This window comes from Tinamus guttatus, unplaced genomic scaffold, assembly GCF_059628265.1.
Source record: "Tinamus guttatus ecotype Peru unplaced genomic scaffold, ASM5962826v1 Tinamus_guttatus_pri_ptg000023l, whole genome shotgun sequence".
NCBI classification, from domain to species: domain Eukaryota; kingdom Metazoa; phylum Chordata; class Aves; order Tinamiformes; family Tinamidae; genus Tinamus; species Tinamus guttatus.
In genome coordinates this window covers 1055471-1073943 of record NW_028288557.1, presented here as the reverse complement: position 1 = coordinate 1073943, position 18473 = coordinate 1055471, and the positions used below count along the sequence as shown (strand labels likewise).

At 36.8% G+C, this 18473-nt stretch overlaps 1 protein-coding gene across 3 annotated transcripts in view; it reads left to right on the top strand.

Annotated features, from left to right (window-relative positions):
- Positions 1–18362, top strand: part of HERC4 (HECT and RLD domain containing E3 ubiquitin protein ligase 4) — a 31619-nt gene extending 13257 nt beyond the window's left edge. For 2 of the 3 annotated variants that reach the window (XM_088525103.1, XM_088525112.1), the window contains exons 8-25: positions 54–214; positions 592–668; positions 2392–2516; positions 2959–3018; positions 3478–3589; positions 4055–4244; positions 5406–5578; positions 7128–7244; positions 10229–10252; positions 10735–10833; positions 11873–12040; positions 12157–12300; positions 12756–12922; positions 13656–13722; positions 13943–14025; positions 15644–15827; positions 16266–16368; positions 16984–18362. In XM_088525103.1, coding sequence (XP_088381229.1) covers positions 54–214; positions 592–668; positions 2392–2516; positions 2959–3018; positions 3478–3589; positions 4055–4244; positions 5406–5578; positions 7128–7244; positions 10229–10252; positions 10735–10833; positions 11873–12040; positions 12157–12300; positions 12756–12922; positions 13656–13722; positions 13943–14025; positions 15644–15827; positions 16266–16368; positions 16984–17192 — 2263 coding nt within the window. In that variant the 3' untranslated portion in view covers positions 17193–18362. The remainder of the gene's footprint in view (positions 1–53; positions 215–591; positions 669–2391; positions 2517–2958; positions 3019–3477; positions 3590–4054; positions 4245–5405; positions 5579–7127; positions 7245–10228; positions 10253–10734; positions 10834–11872; positions 12041–12156; positions 12301–12755; positions 12923–13655; positions 13723–13942; positions 14026–15643; positions 15828–16265; positions 16369–16983) is intronic. The other variant, XM_088525122.1, reaches the window with a different exon arrangement.
- Positions 18363–18473: the final 111 nt, after the last annotated feature.

Sequence of the window (18473 nt, the reverse complement as noted above, 5' to 3'; positions counted from 1 at the left end):
TTGCATGAAGGCTTTTGTTACTGATTTCTTTCTTTCTTTCTTTATTCCCCTAGGCAGCACACTACTGCATTTGTTCCTTCATCTGGAAGAATATATTCTTTTGGACTTGGAGGTAATGGGCAGTTAGGTACAGGAACAACAAGTAATAGGAAAAGTCCGTTCACAGTAAAAGGAAACTGGCTTCCTTACACTAATCAATGCCCACTAACTGCAGGTAAGGATACCTTGCATAATTACTCTCTGGATTTGTGTTCTATTATAAATGTTCTGCAAGTCTTGAGATGTAAAATCTGTGCTATAGTAACCTTCTGAACAGTTTGGTTTTCACTATGTTCTGTTTCCTAAATTAAATTACTGCTGTGGGAAATGCTCACTAAAATTACTTATTTCTACTGTTGGGTTAGATGCTTTGTAAGTGGTAGACCTAACAGAGAGCTGTTGATGTTTACCTCAAAGATGGATAAAACTGTTGCAGAGATCTCCTTGCAACCAGATTATGTAACAAAAGAATCATTTTCTAACTGAGTATACTGATTGCAGTGTCTCAGATGTTTCTCTGATTTAAGTTGCATGTGTGTTATCTTATTACAGACAGTGAGGAATTTTACTGTGTAAAGAAAATTTTCTCTGGTGGGGACCAAAGTTTTGCACACTACTCTAATCCACAGGTAACACATTAAAATGCATATGGATTTCCAGGTCTGTCAAAGCTGAATTGAGAGAGCCAGTTATTGTGTGTTAACAGTCAGTTAGTCCTTGAGGGTTTTTGGCACAGTGCTTTTTTTTTTTTTTCTCCTGTGTGATGAGTCAAGGAAAAGTTGATAGTAAAAATGCCAAGGTGAGAGGATGATGGAAAGGAAAGAGGATGGGTTGGGAGAAACAGTAATGTGCAGCTAGTCAGCTGGGTTGTCTGAGGGCCATTTCTAATAGTCAGCAGTGTTTTGAGACCTTGCTGACAAATAAAGGAACCAAGAGCTAAAGAGAAATTTTTGAAAATTTTTGAAAACAAAAATTTGGATGTGAAAGAAAACAAATTTTAGGGAAACCTAATAACTCTTTGGTTATCAAGAAAAACTGCATACAGAAAAACTTTTAGCAGGCTTTTGCTCCCACGGCCTCTTCTGGTTGTACGACACTAATAATTTGCTCTCTTTTTTCAATACTTCCAGTTGTTTTTGTGTAAACTATTTCTGTCCTTGAGGAAAACTGGTTGACAGAAAGTAGATAGGAAAAATGAATGACACTAATGCAGGCTCAAAATGTGTATTGAAACTTTTTAAATGTGATTTTCATGCAAGTTCCATAATATTAGGTATATTTTGACTGAATATACTTAATATACACTTAAGTGACTCGGTTAAGTAGAGACTCTGTGAATGCAATTACTGTGTGTGATTGCTGTTGTTGTTACTTGGACACGAGAATCAGCAATAGATGAACTTCGATGCTGTGAAAGTGTTCCCTTCAGTACTCCTTATTTTAGGAATTTATATCAGATTCTTTCAAAGTTATTTGAGTACTATACTCTTGAGACAGGTATGTCGTTGCCAGATCAGGGCCTTCGGACAGACAAAATCTGTTTTCTCAAGTTAGTTTTTGGGTCAGTTTAACTCCCCGAATCACCCTGAGCTTAAATGATATTTCTGCTGCCACAAGGGAGCCAGCAAGAGGCTTTCTCACTTTCATCCTGGATAAGAGTATCAGAATTAGACTTTGGTAACAGCTAATCCTTGGGCTGGCAGCTCTATTGTCAGACTGCACTTGTCTCGAGGAATATGCACGTTTTAGTAGTTTATTTTTGGTGCAGCTTTTCCACCTCTTTGAACTAACATTCCTACTCAAAATGAACTTCTTGCTTCCAGTCTGTTCCTCTCTATTAGATACCTTGCTGGCATTCATTCAGTATGAATGTAACAGAAGCTCACCAGATAATCAGAGAAGTGTGGTACAGGTCTCTGTTCTTGAGAGCAGTGGGGTAGGAGAGCCAGTGTCCAAAAAACAGAACGGCTCCTTTTTGGCTTGCTTGAAGTCTGAACTAAATGGCTGATAGTGATGAGGAAGAAAAGAAGACACTCTGTACTTGTGTCTGATGCATGTTATTTAGCATTCATATTCTAAAAAAAAAAGTGGTTGTCTATTTAGGACAACTTGCAGTAATTTGTAGTGCAAATTCACACACTAATTTGGGTGGTTTTAGTATGTGTTAGCTTACTCTACTGTTATGGTGAATGCAGAACTGCTAAATAAATTTAATTTATCTCAGAGATTATTCCACAATAATTGTCCAAGTAGGCGAATTGTTAACAAAAAGATAAAGAGCTGAAACACGGGGTTGCTTTTATGGAAATAAAACTTATGCATCTAATACCTTCCACTTTTTTTTAAATTTAGAATATGGTACCACCAGATGATTTTAGGTATCCTGACTTTTTGAAGCAGATTTGGACTGTGAATGAAGCATTTATTCAGAGGTTGTTGACTTTCCCATCTGGAAGACTTCCTGCAGAGATAGCTAAGTAAGTGCTGCCGAGGAAAGAAGCCCTGCATAATTGCGTGCATGATTTGTGCATTTGTGTGGAGCTCTTGCTACGCTTTCGTTGGGCTGCTCGTGAAGCAGTTTAGGTCCCGCTTTGTCCTCGTGGTCACAGTGTGGATTACCGTTCTAAACAGGATTAAGATATGTGTATGGTTGCACTTCAGAAAATAACAGTAAACGTAAAGGAAAATCAGTAACTTTATTTCATTAGGAAAGAAAGACTGTTCAAAACACGAGTACTACAACTTTAAGTGTTGAGTCATGAATGTAAGTTTTATCTGATGTTGTTTAGCTGTTTAGCTGCGTTCTATTGTGAAACGCAATTCATTACAGATTAAATTCAGTCCTTTATAAAAATGTTAATTTGTAAAAGGAAAAGATAACTTACAAGACATAATTTTGATTCATATGAACAATTTCAGTGAAATCGATGGAACGTTTTCCTCAGCTGGGTGCCTGAATGGGAGCTTTTTGGCTTTAAGGTAAGTGGTTAGGCTCGTAATCATTTCTGTGAGCTGAAGAATTAGTGGTAGCTACTTTCCTAGCGGCTCCTTTCAGCTAGAACCCTGTTCCCCTAGTTTTGTACCTGACTATTACTCTGATAACCCCCAGCTTGTTCATAGAGCCTTTCTCTACTGTGGTGTGATTTGTCACCCACCCAAGCACAGCGCATCTCACACTAGTCTGCTAAAATATGTCCCCTCTGGCTGTTGGTGCATGATCTGATCTTGTTACTTCTTGGAGATCGCGTATAATCCAGGAAGAATACATCGCATAGCTTATTGTAAAACCTAGCACTTTTAAACTGTTGCCTTGGGATCTCTCATGTTTCAATTCCTTAGTAAATTGGACTAAATATTAAAGGTGAAAAAAAATGGAGAGGAATCATAAGCACAGATTCAATCATTTTCCCCATATTTTTTTTTTTCCTCTTGCTACAGCAATGACGATCACTACAAAACCAGCGCTCGATTCTCAGGGGTTGATATGAATGCTGCTAGACTTCTATTTCACAAACTTATACAGCCTGACCATGCTCATATATCACAACAGGTTTGCCCTGCATATTTTCCTGATGTTTGAGATTGTCTTTCTTCATTGCAATTATCCAGAAATGCAGCTGTTCTACTTGGTCTGACCTTTTTCTTTTAATAACTTCCTTTACACAATCACATTCTACTACAAGTAGGTAAAACTATAATGTTGTAGCAGTTGGGTTACATCATTAGCATATTGTAAATGTTTGCATTTTAATATTAAATATACTGTCTTGTTTTCTAAATTTGCCTTGTTCAAAACTTTTTGTAGACTTTTTAATCTAGGAGGGGAAAAGGTACTAAATAGCTTTGCCTTGTGTCTGTGCAGATATGAACAGTGACATTATCAAATCAGTCTTTCGTAGCATATACTTGAGGTGCTGATCTCTTAAGACCTTTTTCTTGAAAGGTTGTGTATTTTGTTGGTTTCCTTAAGTGTGTAATTGCATTGAAATAAACTGAATTTCATTCTGTACTGTAGGTTGCAGCTAGTTTGGAAAAGAACCTCATTCCCAAATTGACAAGCTCCTTACCAGATGTTGAAGCCTTGAGGCTGTATCTCACACTACCAGAGTGCCCACTGATGAGTGATGCAAATAATTTTACAACGTTAGCTATTCCTTTTGGAGCAGCTATTCTGAACCTAGAAAAAGCTCCTCAAAAAGTTCTTGGTAAGATTTTTAATTCATCACTCTTAAAACTAAGAATCTTCAGGCTATAGAAAGCTATAGCCATTCCACCAGTGAAGGCACACTCTCAGCAGCACCTGCTCTGTATTCACAGTGCTGCAGAATTCTCTGGTGAGAAAGTTAAGAGCTAATGTTGCTCCATGTGCAGGAAAGCATCGTTCTCTTTTTTCTGGATGAGCTACCTGGCAGTCTATGCAAATCGGTCTCATATCGTAATCTCTAGACTAATTCCTTTGGGAAGGAATGAAGCTACATAGTTTAGTGTCTTTGCTCTTTTTAAAATGAAGACTGTGGTCATACAGCAGTTTCCAGAGGGTTAAGAGAGTGGACATTAAATTCTTTGTTTTGATGATAACACCTGCTTATTTTTCTGTGAGGTCCTAGTTTTCTCCCTGATCTAAGATGTGGCCTTCACAGCAGCTTAGAATAATTCTAGCTGCCTTGTACCTTTTTATTGTGTCTCTTGTCATCTGCATTTTGAAATCTGAGATTTCAGAACATTTCCTTAAAATATTTCCCTCTTAAAATAATAACTTTCTCTGAAGGTAGCTACTTCTCCCTCATTTATTTTTCTGCTTCTGTTTGTAATTCATCCCTTTTTCCTTTTGTGAGAGTGTTTCCTTTGTTCTCAGTAGGTCTGTTTGCTTAAGTAAACATGTTTCAGGTTTATGTCTGAACTTGCTTCGTGATAGTCTAGTGTGGTGGATTAACAGACTTAATTTTGAGAGGATCTGTAACAACAGAACACTTGAAAGAGGATTCATCGTTTGTGCGAGAGTTTTCTGCTTAAAATTTTGTAGCTGTCTTGCTGTGTTAAATGTTCTTTATTAAAAGAGGAAGTGGTTTCCTTGAAAGCAGTGGCCCATTATTCTAGCTTGTTTTTCCCTTCCTGTGTCTATATCCAGCACTGTTTACAGATAGGCAGCTCCCACGTTTGCTTCTGCTCTCTTAACTTTGTTTTGTCTTTATCTAATATTTTCCTCTCCTGCTGCAGCAGTTCGCTAATGCTCACACTTAGATGATTGGTAATGCCAGTTTTGTTTTAGAAATGAGAATTAGAAATTTAGAGATGAGAAAGGGGAGGGTGTGACCCAATGTTGTATTGGCAAATACTACATTTGTGTGTTTGCCATTCCTGCACAGAAAACTGGTGGTCTGTACTTGAACCTCCTTTGTTCCTCAAGATAGTGGAACTCTACAAGGATGTCGTAGTGCACCTCTTGAAGCTGTACAAGATTGGCATTCCTGCTTCTGAAAGACGAATATTCACCAACTTTCTACACACGGCTTTCAGAGTTCTGGAAATTCTGCATAAAGTAAGTTTGAATCAATTTTAACCAAATGTTTTATCTGTTTGTTATTGTCATTATCTGTGTGCAGTATAGCCCTTTAAGGAAGTTAACTAAAGAGTTGTAAATATTTAGACTTGACTTAGCAACTACAAAATATCTGTAGCTGTCCATCAGGACCTCTGAAGCACTGGAATTCTGTATTCCAATTTGACATGATGACAGAATTTCCCATTTTCTTGGGAACACAGATGGACTTAGTCAACTGTGTCTAGGAGGGTACATGGACAAAACTGCATCTCAGCTTGAAATAAGCAAGTAAGATCAGAAATGGAAGGGGAAAACAACCCTATTTCAAATAAAAAAATTAGCAAGACAAATATTTCTCCGATTTATTTTTTCAGGCTATTAATATGGCAATTTAATTTGTTAAAAAATTATAAATTTATAAGCCTTGAACAAAATACTCCAGGTAATTTGGAGTAACCCAATTTAGGCATGGCACAAAACTGTGAAACTGTTTTAGCTAGTTGCTGCTGGGCTTTCTGTCCTTTGTCCTCCCACCATTTTATTCTGATCATACTGCTCTTTGTGCTTATATGCTTAAAGAGGGTTTAAGACATTCCCTAAGGTGCTCATCCAGTTACTTTACTTGTACAATATAGCAAAATGGGGCAGGCATCCAAACTGAACTTTTGTGTCCAGTTGTAAAACAACTGGATGTTGTTGTACATGTAAAACAACTTAAAAATGAAACAACAACAAACCCACTGAATTTGCCAGCAGATTTGATGGTTGTCTTTGAAGCTGATGCAGTGTATCCATTTGAATCCAGTCTGGCTCTCCTCTTCTAAGTTCTGTTTTTTTGGGAAACCCGTCTGTAATGAACAGATGGCTACACAGTAGAAATAGTCACATTTTTACCTGAGTGCTGCCCAGGTGCTTATATTGGTGTTTTCTAAATAATCACCTCCTATGAAGGAATGAATGGGAAAACACTGTAGAATGTTTGACTGCTTCAGTATCTTTTGCTTTTTGGTTGGGGGAGGTCTTTTTAAGAAAAACAGACTTGGTTTACCTGGTTATACAGTCAGAAGAGCTTACATTTGTGGCAGTCAACAGTGCTTATCTGTTTTTAGGGAAAGTGTGCATTACAGTGCAATAAATTTGCGTTCCTATAGGAAGCTCCTGGATTAAAACTGTACAGAAAGGCTTTTATATAATGTTTCTTTTGTACTTTGACTGTCTTACTCATAGTACAAATGACTCAGTCATAGGCAAATATGGTTTCTGTGAGATCATATGATGTTTGAAAATGGCAGTAGTACAACATTTTATGCTCAGCTAATCCTATTTTTTCCCTTGCAGTTTAGTTGAGATAGTTAAATAATCCATGTTTCTGTGTTTTAAACGTCCTCTTTATATTCTTACAGACACTTGTTTTCTTTGATCTTTTAAAATTGTTTTTTTAGTAGGTGAGTATTTATGACAGACAAATTAATTGTTTGAAAATACAGAAAATGCTTTTAAAAAATCTTGCACAAAGTGATAACAAAAAAAAAATTCACTTCTTTAGGTAAATGAAAGAGGACAAGTTATACAGTATGACAGATTTTATATTCATGAGATACCAGATTTGATAGATATCAGAAATGACTATTTCAACTGGGTCCAGCAGCAGGTATTTGGAATGGTAAGTTTGTTTTTTTTGTCTTGACTTGTTTCTCTTCCTTTATAGAAGTTAGTAGATTCTCTAAATCTGGTTACTTTCTTATGTCTGGTATGACTTATGTCAGGCGGTAGCTGAGGATGAGTTAAGTAGGTGTGCCTCGTGGAGGGGCTCTTCGTAGGATGGACACTGTTCAGCATTTTAATCTGTCAGTTAATAAGCAATCTGGAATAATGTCAAACCAAGATCTGCCATGTCAAAAGTGTAGGGAAGTAATTTATGATAAGAAGATATCCAGAATAACTTGAATTGCTGTGTGAGCTAGGGATCAGTGTTAAGTCTTGGTATTAGGAAAAATGTAGATGGGGAGAAAGCAGAAATCAACCTGGAAAATGGAATTTAGAAGTGTTGTTAAGGAGTTACAGGCGGATGGATAACTGTTGCTGACTGTGAGTGTAGCTGCAAGAACTAACTAATTCTTGGATCTATAAACAGTGGAGTGGTAAGTGGGAGTAAATGAATGACTCTGCAGAGATTTAATGAGGTGGGTAGGAGGATTTTGCCACACAGGTCTTTCCCCTGTGCCTTGGAGGAGTACCAAGTAAACTCATATGCTTGCTCTAGCCGTCTAAGTTCAGTTCTTCAGCAGCAGTCTGGAAGGCTCTGAACACTGGTTATAACCCACTTTGGCAGTGTGCTGTACGAATACGAAGTTAGTGATAATCTCACGCCCAAATAATCTAAAACTGCAATATAAAGGTAACAACAGAAGGGAGATCAGGGAGTGTGAAGAAATAATGAGTCGCTATTGACAGTCATGACAGACAGCTGTTTTGGCCAAGCTGCATAAGGAGCTGTCTCAGAGTTCTGAGAAATATTTTGAAAGAGAACTCACTGATGTTGCCGGAGGTTCCCAGAAAGCCTCCCTTAAGTATGAATAATCCTAGAGTGGGGAAAAAAACAGAAATGTCCCTGACTAAAAATGTAACTAGCCCATGATGAGGCTGGTGCTAGTAGCTGAGAGGAGCAATGTGCCAAATGGTACTGGGGGAGGTGACAGAACACTGGAACAGGCTGCCCAGGGAAGTTGTGGGCTCTCCTTCTCTGAAGATCTTGCAAACCCGCCTGGATGCCACCCTGTGCCCCGTGCTCTAGGTGTCCCTGCTGGAGCAGGGGGCTTGGACTAGATGATTCCTAGAGGTCCCTTCCAACCTCAACCATTCCGTGATTCCGTGTGATTGTGGGGCCTTGGAAGCGGGGACAGGCGGTCTATTTGGAGAGGAGGGTGTGCTTGCGAAGGGGAATTGGAAAGATCCTGGCAACTGTGTTTAAATGGATGTAAACAAACCTATGTTGCCAACGTCATGATGAGAGAAGAAAGTAATAAAGCGTGGTGAAATGAGAGCTGGAAATTTGAGTTCTAAGGAAACTCTTAAACTCCACTTGATAACCAGATCAGGAAATGGAGCAGTAGTTTGGCGTTATGGAGAAAATAGTTGCTTTTCCTTCAACCATTATTTTGTCATGCATTTGTCCAGCTTTAAGTCAAACAACAAAAAAAAGGTCACTGGGTTCATTATGGGACTGAAAGAAATTCTGTGTCTTTAGTCTGTTCTCCTTCATAAGTGTATGCTCCTTGCCTTTGTACCTCTTGGTTTTCTTCTCTTCTTGCTTTTAAAACAATCAAAAACTCTACTTGCCTCCTGAAACAATAATAATCATATTTTTTTTTCACTAGTGTTACTTTTATTGTCATAACTTGAAGCATAACTGTTCAATTCCTTAGTTAAATTTAGAGGGGAAAAAGATAAAAGAAATGTTGTGCTGTGGTACCCCTTCTTGAGATGAAGGACATATTTAATGAAAGCAGATACTGGTTTTGCTCCACACTTTCAGTCATGAGAAGTCCCCTTCTCTACCTCCTATAAGCTAAGTGTTCACTCTGAATACAGAGCAGAGAAACAGTTCTTAGCACTGAACTTGACATCAAAGCTTGTAACATAACCAAGTTTTAAAATAATTACTGTATTAGCACTTCTCATGTGTCCTTAAGTTTTAAAAAAAAAAAAAAAAAAACTCATATCGTGTTGTTTTCCTGGGTTCTAGTGCAAATTCCTGGAAAAACTTCCATTTTCCTTTCAACAGGAGAAAAATGAGTGGAGAAAGACTGAAGCTACTTAAAATAACCGAGATACTGCTTAAAGGAGTTACAGACTGTTTTAATTAGGAATAAATAATGGCAGACACAGTAACAGAGTTACATTAATCCCCTTGCAACATGTGACTTGGATCTGGTGTTTGCTTTGAGGAGTGAGGGATAGGGATGGGGAAGACCGTAGAAGATGGTGTTATGGCTATCATTGCTTTTAGCCATAGATGTCTGCATACACTGTCCCTTTGTGACCATAAGGCAGAAATAGGCTTAGCTTTTCCAAAGGGTCAAGTAGCACCGCATGGGTAACTCGCAAGTTTCTCATCCGAGTTGATCTAGCTTGTTGCAAAATTCTTAGCACTATCCCAACAATTTGAGTTAGTCTGTCTGAAGTTTCTGGCAGTTTCAAGACCTGGTTGCTTTTATCTTAAGCAATGTTGTAGAACCAAATGATTCTTGGGATTTTTATGCTCAAGTATATATATTTTTTTCCTTCTGTGTCTTTAAATCTTTACTCATTAGAAATGTCTTGGATTTAATGCACTATAATAATTTGAGAATGAAAATGCATAAAGTTAGTTTTCCTTTCCATACGCTTCGTTTGGAAATAAACATTTACAATGTTTAATTTTTTGCATCCAAGAAACTGATACAATGTGTTGAAGGACATGGTTGTATCTGGTGGACTAACTAAAATGTTTATGGCGGTTATTTATTTTTCAGTAAACATTCTTTTTTGGGGAAAAAGCTGTAGCTAAATATTTTTAACTCAACATCAGAGATGAATAATTAATGCAGACACTAATGCTGCTTTTTCATCTTAATTATTGCTGCCTTTGTGCAAATGCTGTCATAGGATGTCAACCATGGATTAACTGAGGTAAGATTGGTTGCATTCTGATTGTTGTTGCAGAACGTAAGGAAATCAGAAATAAGGTTGTCAAGGACTGTTTGATGGGTTCTTCTGGGAATAATGCATTAAGTTACTATGGCTGTAATTGGAAAAGAGTTTCTAAACTGTCTTGCTGGATAAAACTGATCAGCTTATTTACTAAGATTGTTCTTGGGGCAAAGATATTTCTCCGTGTTGCAAACTTCAAAATTAGAACTTTTTTTTGGCTATGTCCAGTAGTCATAATAAAAGTTCTGAAATTAAAATATATTAGGTGTTTGGGATTTTTATGGTTTGCTGAAATACTAAAAGACTGAAAATATACTTACGTGAAAAACTTCTTGGTCCTGCATTAACAGTGAGTAAAAACTTACTACTTTTCTATAAAATTAATATATTAAAATACCATTTTTATAACCATCATTGTGTTTTTAATAAGCAGAGTTATGACATGATTCTCATGCTTCTAGTTAACAGATATTCCTGTTACAATTTGCACATACCCATTTGTATTTGATGCCCAAGCAAAGACAACTCTCTTGCAAACAGATGCGGTCATACAGATGCAGGTAAGAGTGTCATTTCCTAACATTTTGCTTTTTTTTCCCTCTCTTTTTTTTTTTTTCTTTTTTTTCCTAACTCAGTATAATTTCCTCTGATGTCTTGGGTGGTTTTTTTTTTGTTTTGTTTTTTGTTTGTTTGTTTTTTCCCTTCTGGATGCATAACATGATAAGAGCCTGGTACATTTGTAATTATATAAATAAGTGCGAGTTGTTTGTGTGTTTGTTTTTCGTTAACAAGATTTCTTCTTCCAGGTATTAACAAACCATAGTACAGATGTTTATCAAATACAAAATATGTGTGTGTACATATATGGGTTTGCATGTATCTGTATGTATTTTTACAAAGCAGTTTTTAAATGAACTGCAAAAGGGCTACTGCAGAGCCAGGAGCTGGAGCCAAAGCAGAGGCATCTTGTCAGAGGGAGCAGCGAGTTTGTTACTTATCATTTCTCCTCATGATGCAGCCTGGGAGCTAATGCTGTTTTCAAGATGGGTTGTATCTTATCTCTGTGAGGCAACATGTTGGCTGCACTTGACTATTTACTGCATCCCGAATGCACTATTTCATCTCTCATGCCACGTTCAAAATGTTACTAAATAATTACAACTCAAATAGTAAAAAAAGAAATAGGTGATAGATGAAAAATCATTTTCCATAAAATCCATAAATCACTTTCTAATGGCTGCTTTTGTGCCAGATTTGTATTAAACACATTACTCTTCATTTGCTTGTTAGATAACATATAGTAATTTGTTGTTATTTGTGATTTGTTTTTTTCTTTCAAGTATTTTAATTGTAATGTTCAAAAGCTACATTCTAAGACCTCCCTGAATATTAGTATTGAGGCTAGTGGGGAAAAGAAATATATTCCTGCTGAGATTAAAGAAATAGGAAGAAAACTTGTGCGAGTTTTCCAGCTCCCCTAATGGATATCCCCATTCCTGTCTCCTCTCCCTCTTAAGTTAGAGTGATGGACTTACTTTAATGTTGACAGGCATCTAATATTGCCTATTAACATTTTTACTTTGTTTTTCTTTTGCCCAGATGGCTGTTGATCAGGCTCACAGGCAGAATTTATCGTCTCTCTTTCTGCCTGTATTTGAATCTGTCAACCCGTGCCTGATACTAATGGTGAGAAGAGACAATATTGTGGGAGATGCTGTGGAAGTCCTAAGGAAAACTAAGAACGTAGACTACAAGAAACCACTCAAGGTATTATCAGTGTACATTGCTCCAAATCTCCTTCCCTGGCATGGGCAATTATTTTTCAGATGAATCAATTTTATGTTCCAGTTTTAAGCCACTGTGCTAATTGAAGTGTGTTTCAGGTTATTTTTGTAGGGGAAGAAGCAGTTGATGCTGGAGGTGTTCGCAAAGAATTTTTTTTGCTTATCATGAGGGAGCTGCTAGATCCCAAATATGGCATGTTCAGATATTACGAAGAGTCGCGACTGATCTGGTTCTCTGATAAGGTAGGGTCCAGTCTGCTGTGACGAATTTTCTTTTTAACTTTTTGACTAAGTATTTATCAAAACATGCATATAGTTATCTGTGAGTATATGTTTTGGGGGGTTTTATTTGTTTGTTTAATTCTAGGTATTTAACAACTGAATGGTGTAATAATAAATCACTGACTATCTTTCTGCAGTACTTTAAACACATTTTTCTGCTGCCAGCCTTTTGGCGTTTTGCTGTTTTTTGTTTATTTATTGCTTTAGGAGTAGGAAGAATCCTGTTTATTTTAATCTTTCACTCAGCTGGTTAAAACTTGATCGTGTTTTCTGCAGTACTAATGCTTATGTATTTACTTACGGAAAATAGACTGGTTTATATTTCACTGTACTTTTTTTTCCTGAATTCTGTGAGGTTAGATAACGTTGTTTTAAATTACTTAAATTGTTTGTTTTCTGTTCTTTTCTGTTCTTAGACTTTTGAAGACAGTGACTTGTTCCATTTGATTGGTGTTGTCTGTGGCCTAGCAATATATAATTTTACTATCGTGGACCTTCATTTCCCTTTGGCTTTGTACAAAAAGCTGTTGAATAAAAAGCCATCACTGGATGATTTAAAAGAGCTGATGCCAGATGTTGGCAGGTAAGCAAGAAGGAAAAATGAGTAATTCTAAGAATTTTTACACTCTTCTGAAGAGAAGGAAATATTTAATGATTAGTATTTGTATTAATAGAATAAACATCTCTAACTTGTAGCCATCATGCCATTTGATATAAGAGTTTTTATTGTTAAACACCTGCTTCTAAATGCTTGTTTTTTGTTCTTTATATCTTCTGTTTTTATCCTACAAGAATTTTAGGGGAAAAAAATCTAAAAATCAAAAAAAAAACTGGATTTCATCCATTCATTTTATAAAAAAAGTATGCGCAAAGATAGTTCTGAACACCTTATTTAAGCAAAAATGTTGCCCAGTTAGACTGTTTCCTGACTAAAGGCATGCCTAAATATCTGTCTCTGAGTAGAGCTCTGAATAGCCCTAAGGGGAGGTTCACATGGGAGGGGATGGGGAGGAAGTAGAGATCCTCTCTTGTTAAACCTGGAGAATCAACTCCAAAGGAATCCCCTCCACAAGTAATAAGAATAGAACAGTTCTTTGCATGCCCACCTCTGCCTACTGTAGTTTAAAAGCAGCGTGAGTTGCTTGAAATTTCATGCCACTGCACTACAAGGTGCAAGTCAGCCAGATAATAAGGGATATGTAACAGTAGAAAGAGTTTTCTTTACCCCTAGAATTATCAAAGCATAAAGAAAACTTCAGAAACTTAAGTTAATCTTTCTTTCTACTGGTACAAATATATGGTAATTTATTTTGCAGGAGCATGCAACAGTTACTGGACTATCCGGAGGATGACATAGAGGAAATATTTTGTCTTAATTTTACTGTAAGTTTTAAATGTTGTTTAAAGCACTTTTCAGCAGGTTTTACAGTCTATTATGACTGTGTCTGAGTTTAAGCAAAACAAACAGCTTCTGATCCCCATGAATTTTAGCATTTTCTGCTTGTGTTAAGTGAGTGTCCTTTGTGTTGCCTTTAGCTAGGTGGGAGGAAGAAGTCCTCTGACAGTAAATAAAATCTGTATTATTTTTGTTTGTTTTAAATAGATCACTGTGGAAAATTTTGGTACAACAGAAGTTAAAGAGCTTGTTCCTAATGGTGCTGACATTCCTGTAGTCAAACAAAATAGGTGAGTTTTATGGGGCACGGGTAGGTCAGTGTTCCTGCCTGCTTTGCAGTGTAACTGGGCTGTTACACTTAGCTGTGTTGTTACGGTAGTTGTGGAGGAAAAACTGCTTTGGCTGTTTTTTTTCCCAGCTATAGTTTCATTTATGCTGTTAAAACATACTACACTTACAATTATGGATTTACTAGTTGTTGAGAGACTATATAATTCTTCTCAAAATAAGTAACATTTCTTTTTTGCCTTGACCTCTCTAGGGCCTACTTTAAATATGTTGTGTTAATTTTATAAGATGAAAATGCTTGGGACTTTGCAAGTTATAGTATGATTAAAATGTAATGAGTAAAAGCGAAAACCTCATGCTGATACCTTTGTGTAGCCACTCTATACATTTGAAATAAAACTTTCAGGAAAGGCTGCTGATTGTAGGGCAAATAACTTAGCCTAACATTCACTAGTGTCATTGCCGAGTGAGTATGTGAGGGGAGTTTCCCCCAGCCATGGATTCAGCTACTTCTGTTTATAAAATTAGCATCCCTCCACTGCACTTGGCTTCCTTTCTGCATCTGGAGGGTGAGCAGTGTGTTTCTAGTGGCACGTTTGTCCCATTTTGCACATTTTCTCAGCCCATCCTTATTTATGTCCTTTAATCGTCATGTCCTCTCTGTGCTTTTGATTCAAGAAGTAGTAAACGGAGAGAACAAACTGCGGGGTTATGTCTTGTGAAGACAAGAAAGAGAACGTACCTTTGAACGTGTGCCGGCCTGTCCCTGTTTCTGTGTTTTGGGCCAGGTCTTCTGTAGCTCGGTCTGCCACAGAGGAGAGAGGGATGAGTCAAGACTGAGGGTCCCAAACCCAAGCACAGCTGTATGCAGTGGCAATGCCTCCTTAATGGGGTGATGAAGTCACTCTGATGCCAAGAGTATTAACTTTTTTTTTTTTTTTTTTCCTCATCATAATCAGAGCTATCGTATCACATCAGTGAATTCGAGTGATCCCCTTAGCTGCTATGAATATGCTAATATTACTGTGGTAAGCTAGTGAATATTTCCAAAATGATAGGACAATTCTTTGTGCTGAAGTACAAATAACGGTCTGTTTTTCAGTAGCTTAGCTTCTTTGCCCTGATCTTTTTACCATGTAGGACTTCGCATCCCTTTGAACCTAATTGGCATTTTGAGTACACGTATGGTAATTCCTTTAATTAAAGGTACCACAGTGCTTTTGAATAATCTGTTTCACAGCAGAGCACGGAATTCAAGCCTTCAAGCCTGTGCCATTCAGACTGATTCCCTACAATGCATACAGACAAGAGAAATGGTCACAGTCCCTGGAATAAATAACAATGACTCTCTCTGTTTCTGCTGTGCACTGCAGAATCTGTTTTGGAGGAGAGAGGAGGAAAAAAAAAAAAAAAAAAAAGGAAACAACTTGTCTACCACTTTCATTCAGCTTCATTCAGCCTATCTTCACTATATGCATAACACTGACTTGAGAATACAATATATTATATATTTTTTTTAGCGTAATATGATATGCTCTGCTTTATACTTAAGTGACTACTGTTTTATTGATAGCATATTTTCTTTTCTTTAGTATGACTGCATTTTTTTCCTTCTTACAGGCAAGATTTTGTGGATGCGTATGTGGATTACATCTTCAATAAATCAGTGGCTTCCTTATTCAATGCATTCCATGCAGGCTTCCACAAAGTGTGTGGAGGCAAAGTTCTTCAGCTCTTCCAGCCCAGTGAGTTGCAGGCAATGGTGATTGGGAACACGAATTATGATTGGAAGGAGTTGGAGAAGGTAAGACCACAGTTGGCAACTTGTTTCATATATTTTTAATTTCAAGATGCAAAACAAAATCTCTAATGTGTCCTTTCTAGCCCTGCTTTCTTCATTAATGTGGTTAATGTGGCTAATACGATTTTTCAGCCTTTATTGAATTGGCTGCGTATCTGAGGCGTTTTTGATTACCGTCAGTGAATGAAGACACTAAAATATTACTTGCCTGCCCTCTCTAGTTTTCCCTTCTATTTTCTGAAGGCATTGGACTTGAGAGAGAGAGAAAGGAAGAAAAATTGCATTGAACTGGAGGGCAGCTGCATGCAGTGTATTTTGTTAGAAGGGTAAAAGTGAACAAAAGATGCACACATTCAATTTAGTGTTAGTGTCATGTTTCAGGCTATTCTACAGTTATTCTACTAGTTCAACAGGAATAACCCCATTTTCTGATCGTTTTAGAATACAGAATACAAAGGAGAATATTGGGCAGACCATCCTACAATTAAAATATTCTGGGAGGTTTTTCATGAGTTGACCTTGGAGAAGAAAAAACAGTTTCTGTGTGAGTATTTAACACTGTTTTGCAGACACTGGTAACTGAACAGGATCATTGAGTCTTAGATTCACACTGTGAGAGTGAATCTAGTATAGGGGTGCAATAACTTCACAGGGAGGAAAAAGTAGCACCAGAAGAACCTGATTATAAGTGTCTCTCTGATTTGGGGAGGATGTGTCTTTAATTAGTCTGGATGGGGATTTATAAGATGTTGAGACTAGATCGGAGGTTGGTTCACAATTCAGCAGAACTTCTCATTGAAAAGTTGTTTTTATTTATAGGATATTTAAATATGTGATAATGGCACAGATAACTATTTTTAAAAGATACATCCTGATACAACTTTCTACTTTCTTCATCAGTGACTGTTTGGCCTCACATGCTGAAGAGTTTTCTTTTGTATATCGCTTGTTGTGTCACAGTTAAGAGTTTATGTGTGCAAGCTGGAGAGCAAATTGAGTCATTGCTTGGTCTTTTTCTGTTTATCTGAACAAGCTTAATGTGAAACTGCTGTTAAAATAATTGAAAAGTGTAAATAACATTTAGAAGAGTGGTATAGGGGGGTATACAGTATTAGCTTTAAACTACCTTCAGGACTTTGTGTTTGTTTTTTCTTGGCAGTGTTTCTGACAGGCAGTGATCGTATTCCAATTCTTGGAATGAAGTGTCTTAAACTAGTCATCCAACCAACAGGAGGTGGAGAAGGTTATCTTCCAGTAGCTCACACTTGCTTTAATCTTCTTGATCTTCCAAAATACACAGATAAAAAAACCCTAAAATCTAAGCTGATCCAGGCTATAGATCACTATGAAGGTTTCAGTCTAGTATAACTTCAGAAATGAGAGTTCTGTGTAATGTGGGATCATTAAACTAACTTTTTTGTCTTTCTTGTGGTGGTAAATTCAGTGGATTAGATGATGGAGATGATAATATAACTGATTATTTGCAAAATGTTCAGTGGTATGGATATTCATGGGAGCCAAAAAGTAATTACAGAAATGAAGAACTGTCTTAATACATCCATTCTTGTACAGAACCATGTGTTTTAAGCCATCTTACAATAAAAATGAGAGTATTGTGAATGGAAGTCATGCTTCACTAACATGAATTAACATTTCACCTTCTACAAACAATTTGGTGTGTGAGTGCATGAGAGACTTGCCTGCGTTTTTCAGATCACTGAGTAAGAACATTTAGCTCTTTCCCTGATAAATTTACTTGATAACTTTTCATTTTGTAAATAAACTTTTTTGTGATAAAATAATTATGTTCCAATAGCGCTATGGTTTCTATTGCTTGTAATGAATATGAGCTTATTTTATGTCTTTTAACAAAAAGTGACTACTCTGATTTCTGAAGATATATTTTTCTGGTTTCTTTTAAGAACCTTAATAATGGAAGTGATTGCTCAAAAGACATTCATCTTCAGAGTGTACAATCCAGTGATTTCCGTGAAGCAATCACTTAGTGCTGGTACAAAACTACAAATAATGGTTTTTATAATATATGGGTGGACAAGGTGAATTAATACACGTTTATTTTTAAAGACTGCTTCTGTAATTATGTGAACACAATTATAAAAGAGGTTAATTTATCAATGGTAACCTGTGCAGCCATGGTCAAGAATACAGCCTAAGAGCAAAAGATGCACCAGACAGATGTTACTGTCAAGAGGTTAAATGTTTATTTTTTAAATGCTGAAAGCGTAGTTTATGGTTTCTAATAGAATTTTCACTTTTTTCCAGATAAATGCATTTGAAATAACTCTTTAACACACCCCTTCCCTTTTTCTTAAAGTTTATTTTTAGTATAATTGCCCTGAGACAATTGTGCTTAGCTGAACACTTTTGGAATTGACTTCCTTCCTTTGGTTAAGCTCCAGATTGTTTGTGGTGTTAATGCATATGTGACTTGCAGCTGTGAAACAAATATTTATTTTTTTTAGATTTTTAAATGCAGTGAAAACAATTCAAGCTATAATAAAAGACTTGAATGAAAACTTTTCTTGGTTGATGTGTATGGGTGCTTGCATCATGCATACTTCAGTAGGAGGGTGCCCTGCATGCCCTAAATCAAGAGTACACCTAGGATACTAGGAGCTCACTCTAAAG